Source organism: Tympanuchus pallidicinctus, unplaced genomic scaffold (genome assembly GCF_026119805.1).
Source record: "Tympanuchus pallidicinctus isolate F22 unplaced genomic scaffold, pur_lepc_1.0 scaffold2, whole genome shotgun sequence".
Lineage (NCBI taxonomy): Eukaryota > Metazoa > Chordata > Aves > Galliformes > Phasianidae > Tympanuchus > Tympanuchus pallidicinctus.
The window spans coordinates 50,478,325-50,496,740 of NW_026294721.1; the positions used below are offsets into that span (position 1 = coordinate 50,478,325).

An 18,416-nucleotide genomic window follows, 5' to 3' on the forward strand; every position below is an offset into this window, starting at 1 on the left:
TGCCGCACGGCACCAGACCGGTGGCTGCGAGGGTGCGGCGCGGGGCGCACGGCCGGTGGGGCCGGGGGGGAGGGGGACGGCGGGGCGTGGGGAGGCGGCGGCGGCGGCGCGGGGCCCGGCGGCGGGGCGGGGTGCGGGGGAGCCCCGCGGTCGGGTCGGGCTGGGCCGGGCCGGGCCGGGCCGGGCCGAGCAGAGGAGGTGGAAGCCGTGTGCGCTCGGCAGCGCGGGGCGCGGGCAGGCGGCGGAGAGGGGAGCCGAGAAGGCTGTGAAAATATGTTTGCGGAAAATAGACAATTGTTGGATTAAACGTATTCAAGTATGAAATAATGCCTTTTTGTGTACAACCCCTCGGCAATGTGAGCGTACAAAAGTGCCCTGTGGCCGTTCCGTGCTCCCTTTGTGAGCTGTGCGCGCCGCGTCTCCACTTGGCGCGGTCCGCGCGGAGCCCCCCTTTAAACGCGATTGTTTCTTTCTTTCTAATGACATTTACCGGATCAAAACACGCTGTTAATTCGATCAGAAAGCTTTACTCCGGCGGACAATGCCACAATAATTTCTCCCGAAGTTTGTTAAATTGACCAAAATTAGGCAAATGAATGGCGGGTCTGTCGGCGACCCCGCTCGCAGGTGACGGCGCACAATGCGCTCCGGGCCAGCTGCGGGCCCCGCTTTATTTGCCCCTCTTTTCTTCGCCCCGCATTATTAAAATTTCGGCCCGATGCGACCATTCACGCTCCTCAATGGCACATTTTCCTATAGGATAATAGGCTACAAATTGGGCCTCTCCAGCGCGGGGCGGGGGGGCCCGGCCCGCGGCCGCGCCGACACAAAAAGCGGCGTCGTGTGCCAAAGGCCGCCCGCAGCCGCCCGCGGCCCCGGGGGGGGGGAGCGAGGCGGGGGGGCGTGTGCCAGCCGAGGGCCCACACCTGCCGGGTGCCCCAGCAGCACGGAGCGCCGGCACAAAGCCGCGCTGCCAGCGCTCATAAAGCCGCCCGTGTCACCGCGGCGCGTGAGAAAAGCCGGCGAACAAACGGGGCCACTCCGGCTCCGGGGACTCTCCCCGCCGTAGGGCGGAACAGCCTATTAAGGGCTTACTTAATTACTGTAATGACTCTGGACAGGCTTCACGAGGCGGTCAGCGCGGCCCGGCGGGGCGGTGCGGTGCCGCGGGGAGGTGGTGCCGCGCCCCGCACGCCGCGCCCGACCCAGCCCGGCCCTGCCCCGCTCGTGGGCGTCACGTGCGGGCCGGGGCGAGGAGGGGGGTGTGGGGGGAGCGGGCGGGCGGCCCCCCCGGCCCTTCTTTCCCTCGCACTCGCCCCTTCCTTCCCGCTCGCCCCTGATCTTTAATGCATACATTCCCCGGCGCGGCGCGGCTCGCCCTAATCCTCTGGGCTCAGGGGCCCGTGGGGGCCCCGTCCCCCCCAGGCGCGGCGGCTTTATAAGCGGCCCCGCGGCGCGGCCCCGCACTGCCGCCATGGCCTCGGGCCTCAAGGAGCGCAGGGTGAGCGCCGGGCCGCCCGCACCGCGCGCCCCGAGGGTACCCGCCGCGGCCCGTGACGCGCCGCCTGTTTTGCAGAGGACGCCCGTGTCCCACAAAGTGATCGAGAAGCGGCGGCGGGACCGCATCAACCGGTGCCTGGCGGAGCTGGGCCGCACCGTGCCGCTGGCGCTGGCCAAGCAGGTGGGTGCGGGCGGCGGGGCTGGGCGGGGGAAGACGGGACGGGACGGACGGAGCGCGGAGCGGGGCAGGGCTGACGGCGCGGCTCGTTGCAGGGCTCGGGCAAGCTGGAGAAGGCGGAGATCCTGGAGATGACGGTGCAGTACCTGCGGGCGCTGCACTCAGCCGACTTCCCCCGCGGCAGGGAGAAGGGTAGGTGTGGGCGCGGGGGGCGCGGCGGGGCGGCCCGGCCCCGTTCCTCGTTCCCTGCTCCCCGCTGAGCGGAGCCGCGCCCCGCCGCGCCCCGTCCCGCAGAGCTGCTCTCCGAGTTCGCCAACTACTTCCACTACGGCTACCACGAGTGCATGAAGAACCTGGTGCACTACCTGACCACGGTGGAGCGGATGGAGACCAAGGATACCAAGTACGCCCGCATCCTCGCCTTCCTGCAGTCCAAGGCGCGCTTCGCCGCCGAGCCGCTCCTCGCCGCGCAGCCGGAGCCCGACGCCGCCTTCCCGCCGCCCCCTGAGCGCCCGCCCGGCCCCCCCGAGCCCTTCCCGTGGCCGTACGGCCCCCTGCCCGCCCCTGCGGCCCTGGGCGGCCCCGGGCAGCAGCGCGCCGCCTTCCTCCCGTCCGCGCAGGGCCTGGAGCGCCGTTACCTCGGCTTGCTGGGCCCGCCGCCCCCCGGCGCCTTCGGGCTGCCGCCCGGCCAACACCCTCCCGCCGTGCTATAGGGCCGCGGCGCCGCGGACTCCGCCTGGATGGCGCCGGAAGAAAGCTACGGGCGCGGCCCCGCGTGTCTCGTGGGAAGCTTTCTCGGCTTACCCCGGCACGGAGCAACGGGGCGCGGCGCCTCGCCCCGCACTGGGCACGCACCGCCCGCGCCGCGGCCCGGTACGGGGCCCGAGGCGGTGGGGGGGGCACGGCGCTCTGTCCGGAGCGGGGCGGGCCGGCACAGAGCCGAGCACCCGCGTGCCCCCCCCGCGTCCCGGTGCGGGGCTGCGAGCCGGGCGCGCCGCGGGATGACCGCCGTCCGTGAACCGTCCTCCGCGCTTCTGCGCGCAGGCAAACGGGCTGACGGACAGACGGACAGTTCGCCGCCGCAACGCGCCGTGCGCAGCGCGTGCCTCCCGTCCGAAGTGCCGCCGCAAAGGAAGGGCCGTGCGGGAACAGCTCCGGCCCGCAGCCCCGGGCGCCCTCGCCGTGCTAACGGGACCCCACGAGAGTTGTGCTCCGAGCGTTGAGCGGGAGTATGACCCCCTTCTTCCCCTTTGGCATTGTAGCATTAAAGATACAGTGTTTCCCTGGACGTATAAATTATTAATAGATTCATTTCGGGCACTGTTAACCAAATCAGACAGAACTTCCCCGGCTAAGTAGATTTTCTCTCTAGGATTAGCAGAGGGCCACTACGGACAAAACTGCCGTCATTTACATACAATTTTGCCAACTAGCACTGGCCCGTGACAGTCTTTGTATCTCGAATGTTGCTATCCGGGATGTTTTTTTTTGTCCTCTCCGTTTTCATTTGGCCGCGGAGGATAAACCCCTCCGGCTGCACAATGACCCGGCGATAAGCCTCCCGCAGCCCCGCACACGCGCCCCTCGGCCCCACACCGCCGCTGGGCTCACCTCTGCCCGCAGCCCCGGGTGCTCTGCACCTCACGCTGACGCAGCTGTCACTCACCTGGGCAGTAGGTGAGGTTACACTCATCTCCGCAACGTTGCGTTACTGAAAACGTCTCCAACTCACCGATTTATCAGAAGGATTTATTTGAGCTATTTGGGAATAAACCATCACCAGTTAGGTCACAGAGACACACAAGCAGCTTGCATCCATCCACTCTACATTCAGAGTTTACATTCTGAACAGGCCCAGAACCAGCAAGAATGTTCCCATGCCATGCTTATTTCACAGTGAAGAGCAGGTTTGTGAGCTGAGCGTGCCCACAGCACAGAGCAGAGTGCTTCCCACTTCCCCTGACTTTGCAGCACACCTCATGCACAACCACGGCTTCAGCACCACACTGTGTGCTTCCCACCCTCAGACACAGAGCCCGTGCAACAGGGTACAGCCCCTAAATTGAAGCAAGCAGAGTAATTTCAGGATAACTTGTCAGCTGAAGGCAAGGTTCCTTTTATTTGACTTTGGTAGCACTATGACCCCTCGTCCCACAGCAGCACAGCTCCGGTCGGTCTGTGACTCCTGGTGTCTCTGCTCCATGGGATGCCACCACACTCCTGCTCCCCTAAAGCACAGAGGATGCCTACCTGTGTCACCTTCTGCAGGGAACTGCTTTAGCAAGGAGGTTGGACCTGACGATCGCTTGCGGTCCCTTCCAAACCCTGCCATTCTGTGGCTCTGTGATTCCACTAGGATCACACTGCTCACACCAGGAGAGCACAGGGTCTGTGGCAACTGGGTGCAAAGCCCTCCCTACCCACAGCAGCTTCTTTCCCTGCTGCTTCATTTGGAGACAGCTCATTAGTGCTGGAGCAGCTGTGCACTTACCAGCAACTCCTCTGCAGAGACGGTCTGTGGGAAGGAGCCCTCCGAAGCTGACAGGTGTGTGTCTGCTGAAGAGGAGCTGCAAGAAGTGGAGCTCACAGATGAGCCTGCTGCATCCATCCCCTCTGACATCATCACATTTATTTCTAGCAAAAAGAACTGCATTTTAATACACACACAGGTTAAAGCTCTGGTATCTACCCATATGCCACACAGTGGCACATTAAACCAAAACTCACAAAAAAGGTGAGAGACAGCAACATCACATACATCAAACGTGAGGAAAGAGGAGTAACTTAGGAGATTCCAACTCAGAATACCAAATCCAGTTGAATGTATTTTTAACATTCATCTTTACACTACAGCAATGGAAACGTGCAGTATATCTCAGCAACAGTAATGCAGTTAACTGGGATGAAATAAATACTCTCTCTAGAAAAAATTTCAAGTTTCAGAGATAAGCCATAAAAGTTAAAAGGCAATTTGATTTTTAATAACTAATACATACTTAAAAGTGCAGTCCTCTTCTAGGAAATGAGTAATGTAATAATAATAATAATAAAAGCCTTCCTTACTGAGGGCATCCTGCAAGGGAACGGGGAATGCATGATGGGATCCACAACTTAGCCATTACATGTTTGGTGAACATTGTGGAGCCTGAGGGCTGCACCCAGAGCCTGTGAGAGGAGTTACAGCCACTCACAATGCAGTCCTGTGTTTGGAGACTCTCGGTCCACTGGCTCTGAGCTCAGCTGTGAGCCTCGACGCACACCCACATTGTCAGCCCTTGAAGGGTGCAGGCATTTAGAGGAGGATGCAGCTCAACCCAAGCCCTCCCAGCCAAGCTTATGGCAGGAAGTGCCTTCAGTGGCTCAGCAGCCTGTGGCTCCTTATCCCTAACCCTAGGCTTAGGCATTCTTCTAGGAAGCTGAAGTCTCAGGCTTGAAGTCTTTGAGGCTAAAACCTGGGTCTTCTTTGAGAGACCATGTTCATAATCACTCTGTCCCTCTGAAGCCACTTCTGTTGAATTCAAACAAAACAGCGTACCCTGGTTAGCCCTCTGAGAGGCATAAGGTGATTAAGACATCAAATAGCAGACTTCCAATTTTGAATTGTGAGCATGAAGTTGAGCTCCAGACAGTGACAGTGTCGGGGTACTTTCTCCATCCAGGGAAGAGGGAGGGAGGACTGCTGCCCTCACACCAGCATACTTCTCTCCTGGACATGTGTGTGCTTGGGGTACCGCACAAATGAACAGCAGTACCACAGAATCCCAGAATCATCTGAGTTTAATGAACCTTTGAAGGCCATCCGGTCCAGCTGCCCTGCACTGAACAGGGACACCTACAGCTCCATCAGGAGCTCAGAGCCCCTCCAGCCTGACCTTGGCTGTCTCCAGGGATGGGGCATTCACCACCTCTCTGGGCAACCTGTGACAGTGCTTCACCACCCTTAGTGTAAAACACTTCCTCCTTAAGTCCAATCTAAATCTCCTGTCTTTTAGCGTGAAACCATTTCCCCGTGTCCTGTCACAGCAGACCCTGCTAAAGAGTCTGCCCCCCTCCTTACAGCCCCTTAGATACTGAAAGGAGGCCCTACATACACATCAAGCCTATATAGGACCTGTGCCACCATTTGGTTGGATTCAGTTTTGTTTTTCTCAGCATTTCCTAGTAGAGTGTGCTGATTCTTTGCTTAAATGTGGGTTTGCTGGAGCCTCATAACTTCCCACGTATGCTGCATTAGTGCCATTCCAGAGGATGAATTCACAGAAATCAGCCTGCAAGGGTCAGTATTTTATGGCTAAGATACAGGATGGATCTCTTTGTTAATTTTTTTCCCCCAAACTAAAATGTCCACCTGTACAACCTTACTGACTTACAACAGTGACATCATGATAGCTGCACGTGAATGTCAGTGTGCAGAATTTTGCTGTCAAAGGATATAGGACAGGAACAATTCACCTTTACTTCCAAATCCACTGCTGGGTTTTCAGGACCGAGATCTGTAGAAAGAACAATGGTAAAACCTACAGAACTAACCTCACATGTCTTCACTTTCAAAAAGAGGAAATCTATCAGGGATCAATGAGATTCATCAAGCACAGATTACACATTTTCACAAGCCTTTGGAGAACCTGAAACAACATACATTATATACAACACAAATGTATATTGGAAAGTTCTAAGGAAATCACCAGTCCTGCATGTTCCACTATAGAACCTCTTTTGATAGAAGGATGTAATAATAATTTCCTTACATGACACACTTTATTCATACATTACCTTCTTGTTTCTTTAAAAGAAGAAAGAGATTAAAAAACAAAACAAAAAACCTCCACCTTTTATTGGAGCTTTGTTATTCTCTTTGATGCCTGGAGAAGGACGGGGAAGTATTTGGAAAAAGAACAAGACCAGAAGTATATTTTTTGTTGTGGAAAGCCAAATAAAACCTGTTAGATGGCTAAGATGCATGAAAACCAATTAAATGTTGCTTAAGGGTACCAGTGCTTAAGTTGGTTACAAATTATTGTCTGCAGAAAAGTCATTATATTAAAGCAAATGAACAAAAAACAAGCTGTTTACCTACTTGTGTATATTCTGGACCAAATCCTTAGCTCCTGCAAGTAGACAAAGCTCTCTGGAGACCCCTGAAGCTAGGGCTGTTTACGTGAGGAGGAGGCATGACGGAGCTGCCTCAGCAGAGACCTCACCCAACAGGTAAGTGACCCATATTTCAGTGGCTCTCGGTGCTCAATTTACTAATTGAGCCACACAGCCCTGTGTCTGCAAACATGTATGGAAAATAAAAACCTACCTTGGTCTTAAACACTCAGTTACTCTGACGGTGAAAGTGAAGTCACACGTGCAGAAGAACTGCAGAGCAGGCCCTACTGCCTGCTATACCGAAGGCATGAACTGTTCCCCCAAGAAGAAAAGATGACACAACTAGACAAAATAATCTACTCTGCTACATGCATGTGCAGGACTCAAGCTAACTCTGTGAGGCCAAAGGAACACTCTTCTGTTGTGAGGAGGCTCCCAGCATCAAAGCAGCTTGAATATTTCACTTTCTCAAAGCAATCTGCTGCTCCACAGAGCAACTTAGCCTCTCCTTCTCAGAGAGCTCGTTTTCTTAGTCACATGACACATGTTACATACAGTCATAACTGCCTTATTTTCAGCTGTGCTTTAAGCTCTCAGACAGAGCTTCTACCACCTCTTCACAACACGACATACAATACTGAATATGATCCACAATCAAAAGACAGGGGACATAAATAAGAGAAATAAATGTGATGTAGCTAGAAAGATAGGCAACTGGGAGAATATAAAGGCTGTCATTCTTCTCAAAGGAATATTCTAATTTGTAGCAGTTTTAAAAATTATTTTTTTGCTTTTTGTTTGTCATAATTTTTTTTTTTTTCCCCAAAATGGATTTGGAATTAACTTGCCTTTTCAGATTGAGATGAATTTTGAGGGCATGTGGTCAATTTCATCCTCTTCTAGCAGAAAGCTGTGAAGATTTGGATGGATTGAAGTTCAGCTGCCAATACGTGGCTTCTTAAAGGCTCTTCAGAGAGTCTTCCAGTCACCATAACTGCAAACAGAAAAAGAAAAAAAACAAGATAAATTATTTTGGGAAAATGACAATTATGTTCTAGAGCACAAAACCCCATTTAGCATCTCATTAGAATTGCCTTATTGTAAGGTAAGGATATAGCATGCCTGTAGGTCCACCAATACACAGATAGGATGCTGGTGAGTTTAATTCTTTACCCAGATTAAAAACAAAACAACCAAGGATGGGATGAGACCAATGGGATTTTTTCATTCAGGTTCTTTGAAAGCTTACTTTGTCATAAGGCAAAGTCATACTGTAAAGGAAAAACCTTTCAGTGGTTTGCTAATAGAAGGATGAACTATAACTCGTGAGCAGCTGACTTTAATCAAGCATTAAATGTCTCAAAAGTAGAGGTGCAAGAGTGAATTAATCACTTTGAGCTCTTTTTCTAATCAAGAGGGAAAAACGGGCCTTTCTAGTGGGTGACTGATCAGACTGATTTCAGACTTTCCCTTAAAATGAGCTGCTTTGCTTTGGAACATGTCTCTTTCCTTCTGTTGAATCAAGAGGGAATGCAGGATCAATAGATCAGATTCACATATATAGGCAGGGGAAAAATCAGGGCAGCAGAATCCCACCCTCACTGCTGCCTGCCACATAATCTTACTTATCTGCACAGGTATTTCAGAGCTATAATTCTCCATGTTTCATCATGAGAAGTTCAGTTCACTCTTCAGCAACTTTGCAGCAACTTTGCCAACTAAAATCTTTTTGTATCTCACCTGCAAGACTTGTTGTTCACTAAAAAAAAAAAAAATCTCTTCTTGTGCATCTGCTATGCAGACTGAAGGTGTAGCACGTGAATCTGATGAACCGAAACAGCTGACGAATGTTTAAGGGTACCCCAGAGGCTGCTTACCCTGTGACAGATGTTTCTATTGTACTTGTTGCATGTATTGCTAGAAGAGGTGTTCTTATACATGGTCAAAAAGAAGCAAAAGGCTTCAGAACTCCATGTATGAACAACCTGCACACAAAATCAGTAAATCCTGAATTTAAAGTACGTACATAGTACAGGAGAAATTTGCCATTGGTTTCAGTGGAAGCCAATCCTCTTCTCTCTGTGTGGGACATTGAGCAGAGCTCCAGGCACAGCATCATCCAGAATGTTTTAGCTTATTTTTAGCAGGATTTCTTCAACAGAATGTACACAGCGTTCTGAATGAGACACTAGAAGTTAATTTCATCCAAAGCTTCAAGCTTCTTTTTAACTAATGTGTCAAGTTTATTCAGAAAGCTCGAATATCCCTAAATGGTTTGGGTGGAAGGGACACTGATGCAAAACGGTATAAACAAGACTGCCTGGTATCATGCTGACACAATTTCTTCTTGTCACATAGCTTCCACACTATTTTACCCTAAGTTCAAGCTGACAGCTGGTCAGAATTTATGCCAATAGAAAGAGTAATGGAGTTGGTAGTATGGAACCTGCAAGGACTTGCATACAGATCCAGCCTTATGCATTTGGCTGGCTTGATTTTATGGAGGGCTGATCTCCCTCAGGTTTCAGAGGAACTGGTAAAAAAGAGTGGAAGTAAATTGTCAGTATCATGGGGATTTCAGAGGAACTGGCAAAAAAAATAGTGGTTGCAACAGTATGCTATTCCAAACTAAGAAAGAGAATTTCTCTTGGCCTTGAAAACAGCCAGTAGCAAGACTAGTGGCTATTAAATTGTCGTTCCACATGCTTGGAACTGAGACCTTAGCTACAGTCCTGAGTTTTCCAAAACAGGTTTTAACCCAGGGGACTGGAAGAGCAGCTGCTTGTCAGGACAGGACAAGGAGAAATAGCGTTGCAGGAGCAAGACACAAAGTATTTGTCCACAAAAATTCCACTGGCACTGCTCTCTTTACGCCCTGTTCATCTTCCTTCTGCTCCTGAGTATTTCTTCCCTTTAGGCTCAGATCTCAGGCAAAGTAGAGATCCTTCATCAGAGACCAGGCAGCCCCTTTCTGAAAAGGAAAACACTTATCAGTTTGATATGACTTCTCCTTGCAATTACATTTTCTTTTGTGGACAACTGTACCAATTATACCCTCAGTAAACATCATAGGTAAGCAAGAGCTACAAGCATCACTGTAATACCTTCCAGTTTACTTTTGGGATGCTTTTCTTCTTAAAAGGCAGGCACAGGTATGGCAGTGCTGCGTGCCGGGCAGAAGTACTCAACAGAACAGCAGAACAGAGTGTGTAAAACAGCTGCTGAAAGGATGGAGCATCTCCAGGTGGTTCAACCAATCTCTGTCCAGGGCACCACCACAGTCTGGCAGGGTTAAAAGGGAGGCTGGCCAAATCCATCCGAGACCTGGAAATCTTGAAACACGTAAAGCCAACACGCATCAGATGAAGAAGGCAGAAAGAAAGGTGCCCCCTAATGAGTTTTTTTTGCGCTTGGGTGAGCGAAAGGGCTGCTTCAGGAGGCTAATAACTGAAAACCTTCCCGGCTTTTGTCCGGAGAAATGGCAGGCACTTTCCATCCCTTTGAAAAAAAAGAAGGCCTTTCGGAGTCTTCACGAGAGATGTGGATTTTAAGGGCGACCTTAGGTCATACAGAACTAATCAAGCGAAAACAATAAGAAAATTAGACTGACAGTCAGCAAGTATCTGAGGACTTTATCAAAAAGAATTAGGAATGGACAAATTCACTGGGAGCAAAGGATCAGATCTGCAAGGTGGCATTGTATGGTGGGATTAAATTATTTATTCATTGTTAATTTATTTATTTATGTATGTGCAAATGACCTAGCTGCTGCAGGTGCTGAGGAGTTTCTGAAAAGGCCCAGTTTTAGAGCCAAGGCTAAAATATTGGTCCATTTAACTCATTCTTTCCCTTAAGGCGATCAAACAGTGACTTTTATCTAGGAGATAGAGGAGGAAAACCATATGTGTACTGGGAATGATGCGGGGTCTGAGCAGCACTAAGTACCCAAGTATTCCAGCCTCATTCAAGAATGCTGTGCAGTTTAATGTCCAGCAAATTAGCAAATGAATGCTTATGTCAATATGTGAAAAATCCCTAGTTGGTTTAAACAGATAAAAAGCCTCTTGGGAAATGGCAGAAAATGCAGGCTTTTTCTCTGTCTTTTTTTAAAGAAAGAAATAGAAACAGTACTTAATAACTTTTCCCCAAACTTACAAAAGGTTGCAGAAAACAACAGTCTACAGGGATGCTCCATCTTCTACATACATGAAATATTTCCCGTGCTGCTGCTGCAGAACTAGAAGAAGCTTTTGCCAGGCACTCTTTGAATCGTGCATTTGCTCTTCACAAGAAAACAGTCACAATCTGGGACAGATACAGAGCATGAGATGTCATCCTGCTGTCCCTTTCTGAAAGGTGTGGGAAGCCAAAAGCCTTGGAGTGGGTCTGTCTTTCCCTGTTCCCGCTGTCATTATAAAATCAATCTCAAAGATGAAATCCATACAGACCTCTTCTTACCCCTTCTATAATTTTAACCATTAAGAGGAAAGGGCAAAAATCATCATCTCATGTTTCCCTTGACCCAGCAGAGCAAAGCCACAGTGGGGACTCTATGTAAGACATGACCCTGGGGAAAAAAGGAACATGAGATCTCAGCATGGGGGTTGGAGGCAAGAAGTCAAATGTATCGAAAATGACAGCACCACCTCAGTTAATGCCATGTGATAAGGGAGTCCTGCTGGGTTTTATGTCCTTCTGCAGAGACATACTTGAAGGTTGACACCAACTGGCAAGGAAGCTTTCTCCCTAAATCCAGAAATGAGTTGCAGGTTTTTTGGCTGGACAGATCACGATGAATTATCTCTCCTCAGGACAATCATCAGGAGCTACACTGGGGGTAACTGAACTGCTCAACAAGATGGACAAATCTACACATCTTAAAACAAGACAGGCAGGTTCGTGTAGAATGCGATCTCGCATACTTCAGCTTTGCTTTTATTTCTCTTGTGTGGGCCATTCTCGGGTCCTCTTCTCAAAACACAGTACTCTTTATGCCACTGGGGAGTAAGGGGTACTAATAAGAAAACTAAAGATATTCTAAAGAGCAAACATCTTTAATAATACTAAATCTAAAACATTGCCTCCAATTAAAAGGTCAGGGAAAGAATTTCTCAGACCAAGGCAAAAACACAGGTTATGCAGAAAGTCATCCCACAGACAACTTTCCTTTCTCCCTTGAATACTAATGAGCAAGGATGAATTTGCTCGATATGAACACCAGCACATCACAAACAAGCTCTCACTTAGCTTCTGCAGCCTGCTGGGACACGCTGCAATCAGGAGCTTCCTGAGCTCTGGTCTTAGTACACAGGCTGCCAGGATGCCTTGCAGAAAAGAGAATACAAACATACCTGCTCAAGTTGAGTCAGATGGAACTGTTTCATTTGATTTTATATAGATCAGATGATCCCTTCTGCTCTATTAAAAATCTAGTCTGCCAATCTGCTAAGACAAAGTCTTATAATCCCCAGTTTTTAAAAGCTTTTGCATGTACAGACAGCCACCATAACTCCTCCCATTACCAATTTTGCCAATTTAAAGAAACTAAGCATTCTAATCCCTCCCTATATTTTTCTCTCTTGGTCACGTGGGCATAAAATCTTGGCAGTTTCTCCAGTTCCAGTCCATTTTTGAAAAAGGCATATCTAGTCCTTACTCATAGCAGCTGAGTTATCTTTAGTGAGAACCACTTTCATATCACTGTAAGAGGTACTGGGGGACTTTGTCAGGAATGCTATGCTCATACTGTACACAGCATTTCACATTGCTTCTCCTCAGTGCCTTTGGAAATGGCGTGAGCCAAAAGCTGCACCTGCCTTTTCCAGAGTCACATAGCACCGGTAGCTCAGCCATCTCAGGCACAAGCTGCAACAACCCAGCCATGTTCCTGCTCATTATTCATACAGAGAGAGCCCCAGCTCACAAGAGAAATACTTACTGGTAGCAATAAGGGCACAAAGTAGTACTGAATTTCAAGTTCTGAAGACCATCCAATTCACCTGCATTGTCTCTGGCTTAAACTGTCTTAGTTTAAGCACTCATCAGCACTCACGGCCAAATGATGCCCAGGAGAGATTCCCCTTTGCTCTACACGTATGCAATTGCCCCCTGACTGCATAGCAGCCACTCATCAACTATTTCTGGCACCTATGGCCCAGATTGATTCATGAAGCTGTAGTGCAGCAGATTACAAAGACACCAGAGAGGCAAATCTAAGCAATGGAATATGGACAAACTAGAGCAGGGAGACCCTGGAACATCCAGAGCTTTCCATAGTTACATAGGCAAAGAGCTAAATTCATACAATTCAACATAAGTCTTCTGGGAATGCCAGGAATTCAACACTTAGCCTTGAAGGGAATCTTGTGAGCAAATGCCCTTATTGGCAAGTCAATACAGGATATAAAATTACCAAAGGTTTCTCAGAGCTCCTCCTGTGCAAAAGTTTTTCAATGGAGAACAGAACTGAGTGGAAAGTAGAGATCTCATGCTGCTGAACATTATTAAAATCACACTTCTCTAACATTGTGGGTTTATTTCAGTGCTCTCTTGTTACAAACAAACAAACAAAAATCCCACTCATTTTAAATTCAGAAACCACATGGACCACTCTGCAGGACACTAAGCTCAAAACTCACTAAGTTCAAAAGACTATGCTACAGTCTCATCCTTGCCAAGGGACAAAGCATGAGTTTATGCGCTGTTTCTGCCTCTACTTTCATACATGCAGGTCAGACACTCAAGCACCTTTTGCTTTGGGGTTTTTTTTAAGACATATCACAGCTTAACACTGTTTTCTTTAATTCTATCATTAGTGTATGATTTGGATGTACAGAGCCATTCTGCCTAGAACTTCTCAGCAATCCTGGCATTTTTAAAACACAGAAGATAAAGGAGTGTAGCTAGATATTGTACCAACCTTTCAGAAAGGGAAGGCTGGGCTCTCCTTTCAGCTGGAGGGATGTGGTTCAGGCTCCAGGGAAGTCCTCCCATGAATTCAAGCTGTAACATCTACAGCCTACTTCTTACAGACTCCTGGGATGTTTGCCTTTTCCATGTAAAGGCATTCTGTATATGGATAGGAGTGAAGCCAGTGCAAAACTGGTGTGGTGTTTTTATGTTCAGCTGGGTACCTCGATTTTTACAGCTCCTCAATGATTAAAAGATAGACAAAGTGATAAAATGAGTCAACAAAGAAAATTATGCTCTCAAGTGTCAAATTTTTTCCTTTTTGATAGAAGACCTTTCCTTGCAGGTCTAGAGACTTCACTAAAGCACAAGATGCTTTTAAACAAGAAAGAACAACAGATTAAGTGCATTTGAATGGATGGTGACTCTTGTTCTAACAGTCATCAGCTGAAGGCTAAGGGCAAAGGGACAAAATGCAGAAGACTGTAAAGAGAGACAAGCAAAAGCAAGACATTGTGAAGAAAGACATTATTTAAAAATTCCTGTCAAAGCCAGACAATTTGCACTAGTGAATATATCAATAACTGATCCAAAGACCCTTAAGAAGAGGAAGTTTGGCTTTGCTGATCACTCAGCAAGGCAAACATCGCAGCACTAAGCACAGTGCAGATCTGCCCTTTTGGGTTTGTTCCATGATGACAGTTGCAGCCTACTGTAGGGAACCAGCTTTAGCAGGAGAGTTGGACTTGATGATTCCCAGATGTTCCTTCCAGCTGCAACAATTCTCTGTTATCATGCATTTTCAGATATACTTTGTATTTTCCTTACCACTCAAAATGTGCAAGTGCTGCTCAGTGAAACACCGATTTAGTCCCCAGCTTCAAAATTTGGAGTGTCAGAGCTGCTACAGCATCTTCAACTAGCAGTGCATCTATTCACTGAAGCCCTGTTCACATTTAGTCCTAAAAAATGTAACAGTTCAGGAGCACAAGTTGTTTTTCAAATATTAAAACATGACCTTAAATACCTTCTGTAGGAGGAAGGATGAATCCTTAACATTCAGACCACGTGGTTGCTCACAACTTGTATGTGTTCTTTCACATAGTATAAATTCTTCTCAACTGTATCTGAGCTAATGGATAAAATAGTGCAGGGAGAGCTTCCATTGCCCAGCAGCCCAGCTCTGCTTGGGTGTCATCAAGGAATGACGTGAATCAGAAAGATGTCTGGCACTCAGTCTTTGTCTCCAGACATTTCCTAGTGGTCCTGCAGAATAACAGTTCAGTTTGCTATGAAGAGAAAACATACAGGAAAAGAAGGCACAGAGTTGGGAATAATTGTGCTGGATACAACAGAGGCCTCTCAAGAAGTTTACAGAAGATCATAATACAGACACTCTGCCCTTTCCAGAGACAACAAGCATGATGTGTCTTACACTTATATGTGAGATAATTATGTGAAAATATAGAATCATAGAATTGCTCAGGTTGGAAAAAACGTTAAAGATCATAGAGTCCAACCACAACCTTACCATACTATCCTAACTCTAACAACTCCGTTAAGTCATGTCCCTGAGCACCACATCCAGATGCTTCTTAAACACATCCAGGGATGGTGACTTAACCACTTCCCCGGGGAGCCCATTCCAGTGCTTCACAACCCTTTCTGTACAGAAGTTTTTCCTGACATCCAACCTAAACTTACCCTGGCGCAACTTGAGGCCATTTCCCCTCGTCCTGTCACCAGTGAGAAGAAACCAACCCTGCTCTCACTGTAAGCACCTCTCAGATATTGGAAGAGAGCAATAAGGTCTCCCCTCAGCCTCCTTTTCCCCAGACTGAACAGCACCAGTTCCTTCAGTCTCTCCTCATGGGCCATATTCTCCGAGCCCTTCAGAAGCCTTATTGCCCTTCTTTGGACCTGCTCCAGCACCTCCATGTCCTTTCTGTTCTGAGGTGCCCAAAACTGAACACAGTACTCGAGGAGACCTCACCCGTGCCGAGTACAGGGGCAGGATGACTTTTGCCCAGTCCTGCTCACCACACCATTCCTGACACAAGCCAGGATGCCATTGGCCTATAGTTTGTATTGATTAGAATCTTCTAGGAAAACAAACAAACAAAGCACTAAGAGTATCAGTTTAATTAAAAATCTGCCCAGCTGCAATAACTTAATGGCTAACAACTGCTGAGAAACTAACGCAACGCCTAAAAGCGAGGTTCTAAATGCTACCAGTTGGTAAAACTGCCGCGGATTGGAGATGCCCTCAGTTCAGGTCGGGGACGCAGCACCTCGCGTGCCTGCACGCTCCTCCCAGGCAGCGAAGATCTAAACGCGTCGGACGGCGACATGAGGACGCCGGGAGGGGGCCGGGCTGATCATGCGGCTGCAGCTGCAGCGGAGCCGCCGCGCCCCCTGCAGACCCGGCAGCGCCACGGCGGGGAGCGCGGCCCCCCATCCCGAGGCAGCGAGCGGGAGCGGCTGCCTGCAACAGCCGCCCTCCCGGCTGCCGCTCTGCCCCAGAGAACCTGCGGTAGGTGACTGCGTCACCCTCGCTTCCGCTGTGTTAAAGAAAAAAATCCAAGAAAAGCTATGCAAAATCTGAATTTGATCTAAAACTCATGGATGAGTAAGAAAGAAGCCAAGCCATGCGTTTGTCCGTGGTTTACCCCGAGGAAGCTGTGCTGAAAGGCATCCCCTGGTTGTCCATCAGCCGCCTTTTCCACCTCGTTGTACAGCTGCCGTGACCGAGGTCAAGTGATATGTCAGTCTGTCAGATCACACAGGGAGGCAGTGGCTCTTCTCGGATTAGGACAATTCCACACGGCCCTCTGAAAAAGATTTGTAACAAATGTCAGCCCCAACTGTCTGCTGCTCAAAGCATATGTTTAAAGCTCTTAGACATCTCAGTCAAAAGGTATTGTAAATATAGGGACAAAGCTAGGAAACGCCTCGTTGTGGAGTTTCAATAATGGCAAACCAGGATCTGGCATGAAAAACCCACACCCCAAACAGGTTTCCTTTAGCGGGGGATCCCTGCCCAGTTTTGCAGCTATTCTGAGACAGCAAAGTATTTCACTTTTTTCCTCCAGCCAAAGGGGCTGAGAGGCACTGGCTGAGCACAAGCTGGTGAGCTCAAAGGGCAGAGGGCACAAAATAACCTGCCCACAACTTTCTGGCTTGCCAGCATCCTCCTGCCATTGCTTTCAGTGCCTTTTTGTAGTGAAAAGGAAGTGTGCTCAAAATGGTTGTTTTGCTGTCCACTACGTCCAACTCCTTATGCCTGGAATGCTCTATAAAAAACATGGTCGTGAAGTAGCCTAAGAACCTATTGTTTAAGATGGGGAAAATTGAGGGTAAAAAGGAAAAAAAAAAAACAAAACCAAACACAACTTCAGACTGGGCTTGTTGATAAATACTTAACAAAAACACCAAAAGCTGCCAAATCTCACAGAGAATTCAGCCACCACAGCATCACCAGCAAAATACTATTGCACTGAAATACAACCACATCACTGGGCACTTTTCCTCTCTGCACAATCCAACCTTCTAGCTATGCAGAAGGATATGGCTCCTCTCTTAGCTCACCTCAGCTTCACGCTCATCCTTTTGAACTCATGACAACCTGGCAACATAAAGGAGCCAATGGCAGCTATCAAAGTGCTGCCAGAGGTGGAGGGATAGCAGAGGAGCAGCCCAGAAGAGAAGTCCCAGAGCAGCATTTGGGTTTCCTGGGAATTACGTTCTGGATTTTTCTTCTCCTTCTGGTCTGCAAAACCCGTTCCCCTCAAATGAGCATTATGTGATTTTCTTTGCCAAGGTTTTGCACTGCTTCATGAGCCACATGACACAGGAACAAGCTTTCCCCTTGGTTCTTCCGTAAACTACGCAGAGAAACTTCAAGTGATAAAGTATTTAAACTACAGGTCTTCTCACACATTCCAGTTTAGTAAGCGGGATTTCCTGCTAAAAAGAAACCCAGGGCTGTGCCATCACTGTTTCCTGATGCTACTCCATCAACATCTTCCTTTAAGGCACCATTTCTCTCATGCTGCCTTTGGATTTTGCCATTCCTTCTTTGCATAATGCTTTACTTCATAAATGATACCAAACAGTGCCAAAAATGGCAGAATTATACCCAAGATATTAATATAATGGCAATAAACGTCCCAATGAATCACATAAAGCTTGCAAATAAAGGACTAATTGTGAGTATGACAGCACATCTGGCAGTTGTTTTAAACAACTGAGAGTGTTGACAAAAAGTCTCTTTCTCTTCACACATTCAGTTTATATAGCAGAAGATGAATTTGTAATGTGCCTTGAAAATCCCTAATGAATGAATCCCCATCGAATGAATGCCGTATTGCCTGCTAACATCTGGGGCTGATTTGGGAAACATCTTGTTACGCAAAACCTGGTCCAGGACCTTGCCTGCAAAAGCTGAACACCACAACTTCTGCAAAGCTATTTGGTTGCACAAGTCATTACTGGGTAATGCATTTAATACAGGTGACGTACTTTATACAAAGGAAGTACTGCATGGAAATTAAACCTGGCACAAAGGCCAATGATTACAGAAGGAATCTGATACCACTTCCTGCCCAGATCAATTTCTGTTTAATTTGAAGGAAAGATTTTCCTTGGCTTCTGGGAAATGTAGGCCTTAATCCAGCAGCAAAATTACAGTGGTGACTGTTTTACGCATAGACTTGCAGTTACTATACCTATTTTC

The 18,416-nt window shown here is 48.2% G+C and overlaps 1 protein-coding gene and 1 long non-coding RNA gene across 17 annotated transcripts in view; one reads left to right on the forward strand and one right to left on the reverse strand.

Annotated features, from left to right (window-relative positions):
• The first annotated feature begins 1,270 nt into the window (after nucleotides 1–1,270).
• Nucleotides 1,271–2,572, forward strand: HELT (helt bHLH transcription factor). 2 transcript variants are annotated; one of them, XM_052683111.1, is made up of 4 exons: nucleotides 1,271–1,501; nucleotides 1,577–1,681; nucleotides 1,774–1,870; nucleotides 1,973–2,572. In XM_052683111.1, the coding sequence occupies exons 1-4, from the start codon at nucleotides 1,475–1,477 to the stop codon at nucleotides 2,389–2,391; spliced, it is 648 nt and encodes a 215-aa protein (XP_052539071.1). In that variant the 5' UTR covers nucleotides 1,271–1,474; the 3' UTR covers nucleotides 2,392–2,572. The 2 variants fall into 2 exon arrangements, with proteins under 2 accessions (XP_052539071.1, XP_052539070.1); XM_052683110.1 differs by having other exon boundaries at nucleotides 1,271–1,681.
• Nucleotides 2,573–3,413: 841 nt separating this feature from the next.
• The window catches only part of LOC128079965 (uncharacterized), a 37,474-nt gene continuing 22,471 nt past the window's right edge, over nucleotides 3,414–18,416 (reverse strand). For 8 of the 15 annotated variants that reach the window (XR_008206398.1, XR_008206403.1, XR_008206394.1 and 5 more), the window contains 4 exons: nucleotides 9,877–16,512; nucleotides 8,650–9,743; nucleotides 4,170–7,766; nucleotides 3,414–3,735 (listed from right to left, as the gene is read on the reverse strand). This is a non-coding gene — a long non-coding RNA (uncharacterized LOC128079965). The remainder of the gene's footprint in view (nucleotides 3,736–4,169; nucleotides 7,767–8,649; nucleotides 9,744–9,876; nucleotides 16,513–18,416) is intronic. The other 7 variants (XR_008206408.1, XR_008206405.1, XR_008206400.1 and 4 more) reach the window with 7 other exon arrangements.

Coding starts and splice junctions, on each gene's coding strand:
- HELT (XM_052683110.1), top strand. CDS start 1,475: ATGGCCTCGGGCCTCAAGGAGCGCAGGGTGAGCGCCGGGCCGCCCGCA. Junction 1,682..1,773: donor CGCTGGCGCTGGCCAAGCAG/GTGGGTGCGGGC, acceptor GGCTCGTTGCAG/GGCTCGGGCAAGCTGGAGAA. Junction 1,871..1,972: donor CCCCCGCGGCAGGGAGAAGG/GTAGGTGTGGGC, acceptor CCCGTCCCGCAG/AGCTGCTCTCCGAGTTCGCC.